This window comes from Solanum lycopersicum, chromosome 2 (genome assembly GCF_036512215.1).
Source record: "Solanum lycopersicum chromosome 2, SLM_r2.1".
Lineage (NCBI taxonomy): Eukaryota > Viridiplantae > Streptophyta > Magnoliopsida > Solanales > Solanaceae > Solanum > Solanum lycopersicum.
In genome coordinates, this window is record NC_090801.1 from 71269938 (window position 1) to 71282168 (window position 12231).

At 35.5% G+C, this 12231-nt stretch overlaps 3 protein-coding genes and 1 non-coding gene across 4 annotated transcripts; 2 read left to right on the forward strand and 2 right to left on the reverse strand.

The window, feature by feature from the left end:
• Positions 1 to 563: 563 nt before the first annotated feature.
• On the reverse strand, positions 564 to 2893 carry LOC101261092 (exocyst complex component EXO70C1). Its single transcript, XM_010317603.4, has one exon. The coding sequence runs from the start codon at positions 2891 to 2893 to the stop codon at positions 749 to 751; it is 2145 nt and encodes a 714-aa protein (XP_010315905.1). The 3' UTR covers positions 564 to 748.
• Positions 2894 to 3165: 272 nt separating this feature from the next.
• Positions 3166 to 6334, forward strand: LOC101261674 (probable serine/threonine-protein kinase PBL7). The gene is made up of 5 exons (XM_004231708.5): positions 3166 to 3605; positions 3857 to 4056; positions 4129 to 4318; positions 4969 to 5360; positions 5752 to 6334. Exons 1-5 carry the CDS (start codon positions 3572 to 3574, stop codon positions 6163 to 6165), a joined length of 1230 nt encoding a protein of 409 aa, XP_004231756.1. The 5' UTR covers positions 3166 to 3571; the 3' UTR covers positions 6166 to 6334.
• Positions 6335 to 7585: 1251 nt separating this feature from the next.
• Positions 7586 to 7657, reverse strand: TRNAQ-UUG (transfer RNA glutamine (anticodon UUG)). Its single transcript has one exon. It is a non-coding gene; the product is annotated as a tRNA-Gln (tRNA).
• Positions 7658 to 7768: 111 nt separating this feature from the next.
• On the forward strand, positions 7769 to 11265 carry LOC101261378 (probable protein S-acyltransferase 7). Its single transcript, XM_004231707.5, has 5 exons — positions 7769 to 8204; positions 8402 to 8584; positions 8904 to 9197; positions 10119 to 10352; positions 10454 to 11265. The coding sequence occupies exons 1-5, from the start codon at positions 8118 to 8120 to the stop codon at positions 10952 to 10954; spliced, it is 1299 nt and encodes a 432-aa protein (XP_004231755.1). The 5' UTR covers positions 7769 to 8117; the 3' UTR covers positions 10955 to 11265.
• Positions 11266 to 12231: the final 966 nt, after the last annotated feature.

Sequence of the window (12231 nt, forward strand, 5' to 3'; positions counted from 1 at the left end):
CAATCCAAATTTAGTTTATTTTACCCTAGTCCATTTATTTCACGCACCCATTTCGTTTCGCTAAGAACACCAAGCTCTCGAGGGAGAGAGAATACTAATGAGGCGTTCATATGTGTGTAACAAAATAACACTTATAACGAGCGTAATTTATGTGTCTGATTTAATCAACAAAGTTATTTTTCAATATTTTTGTTCTTTATCTTAATTTATGTGACCCTTTTTTTAAAATTTATATTAAAAAATATACCTATTGAAAATATACTTTATTTTGAACTTCTTCTTTTTTTTCTTAGTCCTTTTACAGGTATACATAGTAACGTGTCAATTGTCATTCTCTATATTTGAATATCAATTTCAATTTCTCTATTTTATACCTTTTTTCATTTTGATTTTTTTAATTATTTTTCTAAATAATCATCATGTAATATAAAAATTTATGTATTTCAAAATGTCGATGTAATATGAATTTCATAAAGTAAAATAAGATAAATATTACATCATAGTTAAAGAAAAACTCTATTTTCAAGACGGTTATGTTGCTCCTATAAAACTAAAGTTTGGGATTATATATAAAACTTAAAAGAGAAAGAAAAGTTTAATTAATTGAGTACTGTATAGGTACCACTACAAACATGAAAGAACAACCCAAAAAAAAGAAGAAAAAGAAAGTTACAACACAAAAAAGAAACGTTATTGATCATCAACTGATCTCTCTCTCTAGATAATAATAATATAATAAATATATGGATTACAATTTCTTCCTCCCCCATGGCGTAGTATTTCCATCGAATAGCTCATCAATGTCTGTTTCAATTTCTTCAGGTTGGTACTTTACATACTTCTCCGTCTGCCTTCCCGGAGTAAATGTTTGACTAAACCTTCCCAAGAATGACCTGTACGCTGGTATAACCATGTTTGATATGGAAACTCTCAGCTCCGATTGCAATTGCTCGTCGCTAATCACCCAACTGCTCTGCGTCTTGTGTATCTCATCAAACAATGCATTGAAACTCTTGAACCTCTCTTTTAATATTGGTTTATTCACTTTCCCATTCACATTCAATCCCTCGTGGTTTAAACATTGCAACAATTTACCCCACGTTTCTCTTTGGTAATTCTTGTGGTACTGTCTTAGATCTGAAGATCGCTTTCTGTACCATTGATCCCCCATCAGGCTATTCATCTCTGGAGATCCTTTTATTTTTTGCAAGATGTATCGTCCGTTATTCATCATGAATATTGAACTGAGTGAAGTGTCTTTGTAAAGCCTTGATTTTCCCTCCAGATTTGAATCCAATAGATCCATCACTTTTATCATATGCGTCTCAAACGGTGATGGTTTATTCGATGACGTATTATTATTATTATGATTATTATTATTATTATTATTATTATTACTACTCTGACCCGCTTGTGGATTTTGACAATCAAAATCCGATCCCGTGGCTGAGTCAGCTCTTTCTATCATTTGATGTTCTCTGAATACCTGCTCTAACGTGTCTCTGTACTCCCCTACATATTTCAGATAATTCATGATGTACCGAGTTAAAGGATGAACAGCACCACCTGGAACCGCGGTCTTGTTTGAGTCCCCCTGGATTGAGTTTTCCAGCTCCGAAAAGATAGAAACCATGGATTCCCCTAAGCGGCCCCGACTCAATGTAGCTTCAGCCTTGAGTTCATCAGCGTAAGAAACTGGAAATATCTTATCCACCAAAGGGATAAAATCCCGCAACGTCTCATAAATGTCGAGAAACTTGAAGAGTTTTTCAGCAGCCCGTTTTGTCATGGAAACGGCTTCAGCGAAATTAAGGAGTTGGATCATCATACCTCGAGACAAATTGCTGAAGATGGTCTCAGAAATTGATGGTTGATCCTCAAACACCGCATCCGCCAGCTTGCGTTCACTGGAGAAGAGCACATTAGTGCAGTGCCTGAATGTTGCAATCCAAGCAGTAACCTCTCTCTCCAATGGTTCCCAATTCATCTTCTGCACATCCTCGATGCTATATTTTTCAAAGCCAAGCTTATGCAAGCTTTCCTCCAAAGCTTTCCTCCGTGCGATGAAATAGACCTGACAGCATTCTGCTTCATAGCCTCCTGCAATTAAGGCTTTGGAAAATTTATTCAATGTGGCTACGATTTCCTCAGAGTAGCCTGGAAATTTATTTTCTTCAGAAGGTTTAGATTCAGAAGCAGTGTCTTGTTCTGCATCTTCATTGGTGTCTGATGATGAAGAATTAGGGTTAGGCTTGGCAGAAGAAGTGTCTAAATTGGTGATATCTGAATCAGTATTGATCTTGTAATCGTAGAGGATTGACTTGTATTCTTCCTCTATGTAGGACATTGCTCGTTGAAGAACACCATCGACGCGGCTGATTGAATAAGCATATTTGTACTCTGAAGAAAATCGACAGAGGGAGGTAAATAGCTTGGAGATTCGATCTACAATATTTAAAAATGATGTGGCTTCCTCCTGAGCTAGCTGGCTCCATTTGACGGGTGCATCACCGCCATCATATTCATCAATTTTCGCTTCAACAAGAACAGCAAATTGTTCTACAAACACAGGAACATCGGGAGGCTTAGATTCATCATCATCCCCTTTAAAGTTTGATGATTCAGAGATAAATTGATCTATTTCTTCTGAAACCTTATCGAGATCAGGAGGCAGGGGAGAAGAAACTTCAACCTTGACCTCATCGTCGTCTTCAGGTTTGATATCGTCTGTCTTGGCACCATCATCCTCTGTTGTGTTGATGACTCTATCGTCTGTTTGCAGTTGTTCAACAATTTCTTCTTCTGTAGACTTTGTTTCATGGGCAGGAGGAGTTTCATCTGGCTGTTTGTCATTGGATTTTGTTTGATCAGAAGAAGTTTGTGTTAGATCCATGATTGTAATTGTGTGAGTGAGTAGGTAAGTTTAGCAGGAAAATTGAGCTTACATTATCAAAAAGAGTAAGGAAAGTGTTGTGATTGGAGATGCAGCGAGCAAATCGACGAGAAAGGAAATGTGTGGGATCACATTAATTAGTTAGTTACCTTTAACGTCCACTCTTGTCCACGTCTAATATTCTCAATGCCATAAACTTGCACGAATCAAGGACGGCCTCTCCCACTCACTACTCACCATCTCCATAACCATCTCATCCAAAATATATTACTACTTCCATTTTAGTATGTCAACATAAAATTGACTTAATTTTTTAATTTTTGAGATTCTCAATCTTTTAGCTTATATAACATCAAACTTGTGGTCACTGTGTTATGAAACAAATGATTATGGGAAATATTGAAAAAGCAAAATAAAGTTGTAGTTATAACATTTTAGTAATTTGTCCAATATTTTTTAAAAAAAAATTATAATGATTTTATCAAAATTATTTATGAGATGACATAAATTAGGGATAGGGAAGAAGAAAGGAGGAGGAAGGTAGAGGAAACAAGTGATCCTATTCTCCATGTATGTATTTAAGTGTAGACAGGCAGGCCCGACCCATCCGATCCAATGTGAATTATTAACCCTAGGTAGGTATTGGTAAAGCTTGAGATGCGAATGAGAATGTGATCAATGGGTAAACCAACTACCCCTCATCTTCCTCCAGGTTCCAACCTACATACTTTATTAATAAATGTTTTGGGTTTTTACTCCCAAGCTCAGGATTATGTTTGCATACATCTGCTGCCTGACATTCTTTTTGCTACATGCTCTCACGAAACTTCTATTATTTATCTAGGTTATCAACTTCAATCACATTAGTAGTATTAAAGGAAGCTTGAATTTGTTATGCATCCCCAATTACATGCAAATATTGCTAATCATTTTTCCTATTTTTAATTACTCTGCACCTTCCAGATAATGCTATCAAACATAGCTCACTGCTGGAGCCCACACAGCAAGTACTGATATCAAAACATGATTCTCCTCCGAGAAGCAACCTTCCAACTTTTTCTTACCGGGATATTGCAACCGCCACAAACAATTTCAGGCGACAATCCATTATTGGGGAAGGTGGCTTTGGGCCAGTATTCAAAGGGAAACTTAACACGAATCAGGTGATTTTCACTAAATGAAGTGTGTTTTGGTCATTTCAAATTTATCATCCTTGAATTTCTATAACCATTCAGGTTGTGGCTGTTAAGAAGCTAAATCATTCCGGTCTTCAAGGGGATAAGGAGTTCTTTGTAGAGGTTCACATGCTCTCACTGATGCGGCACCCTAACCTGGTTAATCTAATTGGTTACTGCTCTGAAGGAGAGCAGCGACTTCTTATCTATGAATTCATGCCTCTAGGATCTTTGGAATATCATCTCCATGGTAATGCTCATTCACTATTCTCACCTTAGAAATAAATTCTTATTTGTCAACCTGCACCAATCTGTTATGCTTCAGAGCTCTACATTCATGCATTATTTGCTATAAACTTTTGGATCGTCTTTGATAGCTTAACTCATTTAGAGCCCGACCTAATAAAATAAATAGCTTTTAAGTTTTTAAGTCAAAAAAATAAAAAGTAGGAGAGACCTACTCTTCTCTTTTTTAAAAGTTTATTTTAAGTTATTTTTAACCTTGTCAAACACTTTCAGAAGCTAAAAGTGACTTCAAAGTAAGTTTGATCAAACTTTTAAGTCCCTTGAAGATATGAAGTTACTATTAGTATCATTCTTTAATACTCATTCACTTCTATTTTCATTATTTCTTTTTTCTTTATCGAGGAAGTCTTCACTTCTTTAAGGCTGCACTGCCACATTTGATGGATATCAACTGCCCTCTCTTATTATTCTATTAACCATGTATTAAATTTGTTGATCCTTTTTGTGGTTGTCTGCCAAAGTTGTTACTATGTGTGGGAACTTTTTTTTCTGTAGATTTTTTTAAAAATTGTACATGCATCAGAGGATGCAACTAATATATTCATTTTCCCTCTAAAGTATGAAAAATGTGTTGATTAATAGTATAATGTGCAGATATTACGCCTGACATGAAGCCATTGGATTGGGATACCAGGATGGTAATAGCATCTGGTGCCGCCAAAGGCCTGGAGTACCTTCACAACCACGCTGATCGTCCTGTTATCTACAGGGACCTTAAGTCGGCAAACATATTATTGGGTGAGGGTTTCCATGCTAAACTTTCTGACTTTGGTCTTGCAAAGTTTGGCCCAATTGCAGACAACACACATGTTTCAACTCGGGTTATGGGCACTCATGGATATTGTGCACCTGAGTATGCTGGAACAGGAAAACTGACTATGAAATCCGACATCTATAGTTTTGGTGTGCTCTTGTTGGAGCTAATTACTGGATGTAGAGCAATGGATGACTCTCACGAACATGGAAAAGAAATGCTTGTTGACTGGGTAATTACTTCACATTTAATTGATTGAAGTCATTATACTTGGCAAGCTGGAAAATGAACCAACTTTGAGACACAAATATAAGTTTTTGTTTCACTATTGAGTTTAAAAATGTTTGTGTGTCCTTTTTTGACTCTTGAAGCATAAAGTTTTTTCTCTGAGTGATGCATAGTTCTATCAACGTGTCAAAGGTATTTTGGTTGAAGGTCTCTCTCTGCCTTGGAGGAGGCCCAAAGTTACCGAAAAATGAGAATGACTGATCTATCAAGTGATATGCACAGTTCTGACCATTGAAATGTATCATAGTTTGATTTTTTTTTCTTTTTCTGAATGAGAAGTGTAGGCTCCTGTTTGTGCGCTTCCTTTTCTCCCTGCTAACAGTGAAGTTTCTCAGGCACGTCCTATGTTAAAAGACCGCATGAACTATGTACAGTTAGCGGATCCAATGTTAAGAGGCAAATTTCCACAATCTGTCTTCCGCAGGGTAGTAGAACTGGTCTTAATGTGTGTTCAGGATGATCCCCATGCTCGACCTCACATGAAAGACATCGTGCTTGCTTTGAGTTACTTTGCATCCCAAAAGCATGATTCACCTGCAGCTCAGATTGGATCTCATGGGGGAGAAGGGACAAATGGAAGCTCTGTTGATTTTGATGGAGCTCAGATGGATATAACAGAAATAAGAGCTTCAAACAAAGATCAAGAGCGGGAGAGAGCTGTTGCAGAGGCCAAGAAGTGGGGCGAGACCTGGAGAGAGAAAGGGAAACAGAATGCGGATGATGATTTAGATTATAAATCAAGGTGGTGATTGATTGTAAGTTAGTTTCCTTGTCACAGAACAGCATTTTTATTCAAATTTTTGAAACAGTGTCGTATGTATATACTCATAAAAAAGAAATTATTGGCATTATTGATGTATTTGTATGCTTGACAAAATAAATTCAATACAACTACTATATGGCATTTATCATTAACAAGTACTACTAATTAGGTTTTGTTCAAGTACTAACCAAACAAACAAGAATGTTAAATTAAGATTAAAATATATAAGCAACCACATGGATTAAGGATTCAAGAGTAATAATGTAAGAATTGTACCGTACAGAGTTTAGTAATGTAGGTATGATTCTTCTTATTTCACTTTTTATCCCTCAAAATATCATAAATAAATTCATGTATTCGGTTAAGATCGGTTATTGGTAAAAATTAAAATCAAATTAATCTAGTTGGTTTTCTAAATTACTAAAACCAAACCAAACGGATAAAATAAATTGGTTTGGTTCAATTTTTCTATTTTTTTTTTCAGTTTGAAAGTAATACATTTTTCAGGACAAACATATCTTGATCGACACAAACACCTAGTATATGAACAATAGAGATAAAAACTATTGTTGGTTCAATTAGCAATAAGCAATATTAAAGTTATCATTACACGAATAAAGAGATTCAATTAAGAGAAAGTGTGGAACCTTAACTAAGGTAAGTGTGGGGTTTAAGAAAATGATAAAGCTAAAGACTTAAAGTTACTTAAAATTTAAAAAACTATTTATATTTTATTTATAAATAATATATAAATAATTATAAAATTTATATATCTAATTATAAGTTCAATTTCGATATTTTTGCAGTTGTCTTTTTTTAGTAAAATCAAAATCAAACTAAATAGTATTGATATTCAAAATTCAAAGCCAAATCAAACGAAATTTCAAGTTTTTAATTAGTTTGGTTCGAATTGTGGTTTGGTATGATTTTTTGTAGCCATAACCGTAAACAATCATGGTTCGGTTTGGATCGATATTAATTAAAACCTTAAATTTCTAAACCCAAACCAAATGGAAAAAAAAACCATCGGTTTGGTTTGGTCTGATTCGGGGTTTTGTTCTTTTTGGTTTAAATTAAATTTATTGAGAGTATATGCATCTCGATAGATCCAAAAACCTATTACATGAACAATCCACATGAAAGTTATTATGTATTCAATTAAACAATATTATAGTTATCATTATGCGAATAAAGTGGTTCAATTAAAAAAATGTGACTATCTAATGTGACGCGGGGTAGATAAAGATAAAGATTTTGATTGACTTGGTCTTAGTCGGGCTAAAAATTAAGTGTTGAATTTAAAAAAAATGTGAAAGTTAAGACTTAAGTTAATTAAATTTTATTTATGAGTAATATATAAATAATAATGAAATTTATATACAAAATAATATTGATTTTCAAAAGAGAGGTCCTACCGGGAGTCGAACCCAGGTCGCTGGATTCAAAGTCCAGAGTGCTAACCACTACACCATAGAACCAATTGATACTATTCTTCAGCTGAATTGTATTTAGATTATGTAAGCACTATAAATATATAATATTTTTTTTCTGTGATGAACTCCTTAAAAGTGAGAAAGAGGGTCATTTGGTTGGTGGGTGAGTAAACAAGTAATTTCATTACAGAAACAAAAATAGAAATAGGAGGGCTAGGGCATTAGTGAAGAAGGAAAGGAAAGGTAACAAAAGTTGATGGGGTCCAGACTCCAGTATGTCAGCCAACGATAATATGCCACGTCAGTTTGACCATCCTGTAAAGTGAAAAATGGGTCCCCTACCAAACCAAACCAAACCCTTTTTACACACTCTCTCTTTACTACCCTCATGCCTTTGTCGGCTCATTTAACCAAAAAAAAAAGCTTCACCGGAATCTGAGTGTTTGTCCGGCAAGGCACAGAAGTCTCTCTGTTTGCTGCTGGAGATCTCGAGGAAGCCCCAGAGATGTATGTCGTTCCTCCTCCAAAACGACCCGATCCATTGTCTGGATCCGAGGACTTGCGGATTTACCAGACATGGAAAGGAAGCAATGTAAGAGCTTATCCAGTTTATTCACACTTGCTATCTCATCTAAAACTTAACATCATGTTTGTCACATTAACTTTTACCAACGATTATTTTATCAGGACAAACTGAATCAGGTCTATAAAAACGATTTACTATCTTAAAAATAGACAAAAGTTATGACTCCTTCCTTACTAGAACTTTTATTCTTAAATTGCTGACAGATATTTTTCTTCCAAGGAAGGTTCATATTTGGGCCAGACGCAAGATCCCTAGCACTGACCATATTTCTCATAGTGGCCCCTGTCTCAGTTTTCTGTGTCTTTGTTGCAAGAAAGCTCATGGATGATTTTTCAAATCACCTGGGGATATTGATTATGGTTGTAGTCATTGTGTTCACATTCTATGTAAGTTCTCTCTCCCTACTTCTCATTGATTCTAACATCCTCATCACCTGCACTTTATGACAACACAATACCTCTATAAACTTGCCTTTATTTAATCTCACGGTTACTGGAAACAAAATTCCGAGTATTAGAAAGTCAATCATCTCAAAGTTGATCACATATCAACTTGGCACTGCATCTCAAGGATGTAAGGTTGGCTTGGTTGTGTCAATAGTCTTCCATTCGACGGTTAAGTGGCTCTCCTTACAATGAATAGGATTGGCAACCTAATTGCCTTCCTATTTTGTATGTCTAATAGTTTCACATTTCAATATTACAGGTTTTAGTTCTACTCCTTCTCACATCTGGAAGGGATCCAGGAATAATTCCTCGTAATGCACACCCTCCAGAACCAGAAGGTTATGATGGTACTGTGGAAGGTGGTGGACAAACCCCTCAATTACGTTTGCCTCGCATTAAAGAAGTTGAGGTCAATGGCATTACCGTCAAGATCAAATACTGTGACACCTGCATGCTTTATAGACCTCCCCGCTGTTCTCACTGTTCAATCTGCAATAACTGCGTTGAAAGATTTGACCATCACTGCCCTTGGGTAGGGCAATGCATTGGGCTGGTAATAGTTCTTTTTTTTCTTGTTCTTTTTCGTAACATATTTTTAGTTAGTACTGCCACACTAGTAACTGATATTCTCTCTTTTCAGTTTTACTTTTCAATGCTTGATATGTCTGATGAACTATTGCATATAATCTGATATGAAGAGTAACCAGACATTTTATCATGATCACACTCCTTCTCTCTGCATTGAAACCTCATAAAAAGAGACTTAACAAAAGACTGATTCTTTTACTTGTAAAAACGAATAAAATAGGTAAGACCGATTCTTTCTTTGTTATCTTTTTAAAAAATTTACCTATTCACTCTAATGTTAATTCGCGAAAACAAGCAAGTTACATAAAATGTCTAAAGAAAAATTGTTGTCTTAATGAAGCAATGCTGTGGATCTGAAGTATTAGATCCTCAAAGCATCTTGAAATCTAGCTCTCAAAGTTTATAATTATGTAAAACCGTTAATACTAATTTATGAATCAGACTCTTTTAACTATTGATGCTGTTGGCAGCAGGAGGAAGTTTAAAAGGTTTGTAACTTGAGCATTTAGTTCAAATGGCCATCATGAAGACAATTATATGTTTTAGAAATATTTAGCACTCTAGATCTTTGCAGTGGAACTAAAGTTAGAGGGTTTAGTACACATATCCACATGCTTAAGTTCTCACATTTCAGCTGAAATCTTTTTGTCCTTGCGTACAGTACTTGCTGTCGTGATTCTCAGATTTTTGAAGTTATGAAGTCAGGCTGGTCAATTTACCTGTTAATGTCACGTCCACCTTTGATTTCAGAAATATCTATAGTCTTTGCTTGCGCTGATAATTTCTGTAACAAATGCATCTTTTAAAACGGATCATCTAGTGTTGATGTCTTGGACTCTTTCCTTATGTTGCACAGATTTCTGAAACTTGTGTCTTTTTATTGCAGCGAAACTACCGTTTTTTCTTTATGTTTGTCTTCTCTACAACACTTCTTTGCATATATGTTTTTGGGTTCTGCTGGGTCTATATTAAGAGAATCATGGTTCTAGATGACACCACCATATGGAAAGCAATGATCAAAACACCGGCTTCCATTGTTCTAATAGCATACACTTTTATATCAGTATGGTTTGTTGGAGGTCTTACTGCTTTTCATCTATACCTCATCAGTACTAATCAGGTATGTTCGTGGATTGTAATTTTGTTTTTCCCTTTGTCTATCTGAGGTGGTTTGGATTTTGATGTGAACTGGGAGTGACGTCTATTTTTTGGGTACTGCAGACTACTTATGAGAATTTTAGATACCGATATGATTGGCGTGCCAATCCCTACAACAGAGGAGTGATGCAGAATTTCAAGGAGATATTTTGTACTAGTATTCCTCCATCCAAGAACAATTTCCGTGCAAAGGTGCCCAGGGAACCCAAGGTGGCAACTCGATCTGCAGGTGGGGGTTTTGTGAGTCCAAACATGGGGAAGGCTGTGGAGGACATAGAAATGGGCAGGAAAGCGGTTTGGAGTGAAGTAGGGGATAACGAAGGACAACTTAGCGACAATGATGGCCTGAACATTAAAGATGGCATGTTAGGGCAAATGTCTCCTGAGATAAGAAGTACAGTAGATGAGAGTGATCGTGCAGGAATACATCCTAGAGGATCAAGCTGGGGAAGGAAAAGTGGAAGCTGGGAGATGTCACCTGAAGTTCTTGCTTTGGCATCAAGAGTGGGAGAAGCTAATCGAACAGGTGGGAGTAGCAGACCAACAGATCAAAAAAAGTTGTGATTAACAGATAGTATGAAAACTGGATTGAATAGATTAGTGGTTCTTGGAGGTGTATGGTATGTGGTCATTCAGTGTCGTGTATTATCAGATGTTGGCTTTAGGAAGTGTGTGATATGAGGGGTGGTTTTAATTCCTAAAACTTGTATTGTATGTGTGGATTAGTTAGTGTAATACATTAGTTTTGCTCTGTTCATGCTAGGCGGTGCATTTATTCTTTGTGCTTAAACAATGTGGGCAAGAGTCCCATATAATATATATAGTACGTTGTAACAGTTGTTATTTTACAAGTAAGAATCTGGGTTTTTGCTGAATCACAGTAAGGGGTGGATTTGAGTAAAAATAGAGAAAATACACAAGTCCCGTGTAACCACCCACAATAGTATATATGGCTCGAAGGAATTCTTTTATAATATGATAACACCAACTAAAAAGGTAGTCCAATTATATTTCTTCAACCATAGGTTCTTTTCCTGGAACAAACAAGCATTCATAATATTTTTCCTTTCGATCACAGCCATGAGCCAACCAAACTTGCTCCACCATAGTTGTTACCAACATCTCCCTCGTGTCAGCACAAGTTAAGCCTAAGGGACTCCTCAACTTTCCATCCTTTAGGATCCATTAAATTAAAAAAAGGAAATAGTATGACCCTTCTTGAGAAGTCTTTCTGTTGATGGGTAGAGAACGTTGGCATTTGTAAATGGTTTCTTATCAAATGTGTGTGTGGTTTCATTTAATACTTCAGATGAGATATCATGCCCTCAAGATTAACCCTAGATGGTCTCCTTCTTACAATTGTAGATTTATTATTCAAATTATGAATGTCTGAGAACAATACAATTGATTCAGATATTATATTCATTAAAACAATACATTACGACATATAAAAATAATACATCACAACCATCAATTACCACTTTTTATGGAGAAAAGAAAAATTAAAAAGTTTCAAATAATATAGTCATGGGTAAATATAAAACATCGTCACTAAAAAATGAGGGAGAATAGTTTCCACCAACTTTTGCAAATAGGTTAGGTAAATTAAAATTAAAATATTAATGTTTTATATATATTAATATTTTGTATATATTAAAAAATTTCAAATAATATTAATGTTCCGCGTGTGCAAAATATTTTGTATATATTAAGAGTGAGTTGGTACGAAGGAAAATATTTTCTCGAAAATGTTTTCCAATTTTCTCATATTTGGTTGATATAAAAGTTTTGTAAAATGTTTTTCAAATCAACTCATTTTCCTCGAAATTAAGGAAAATGAC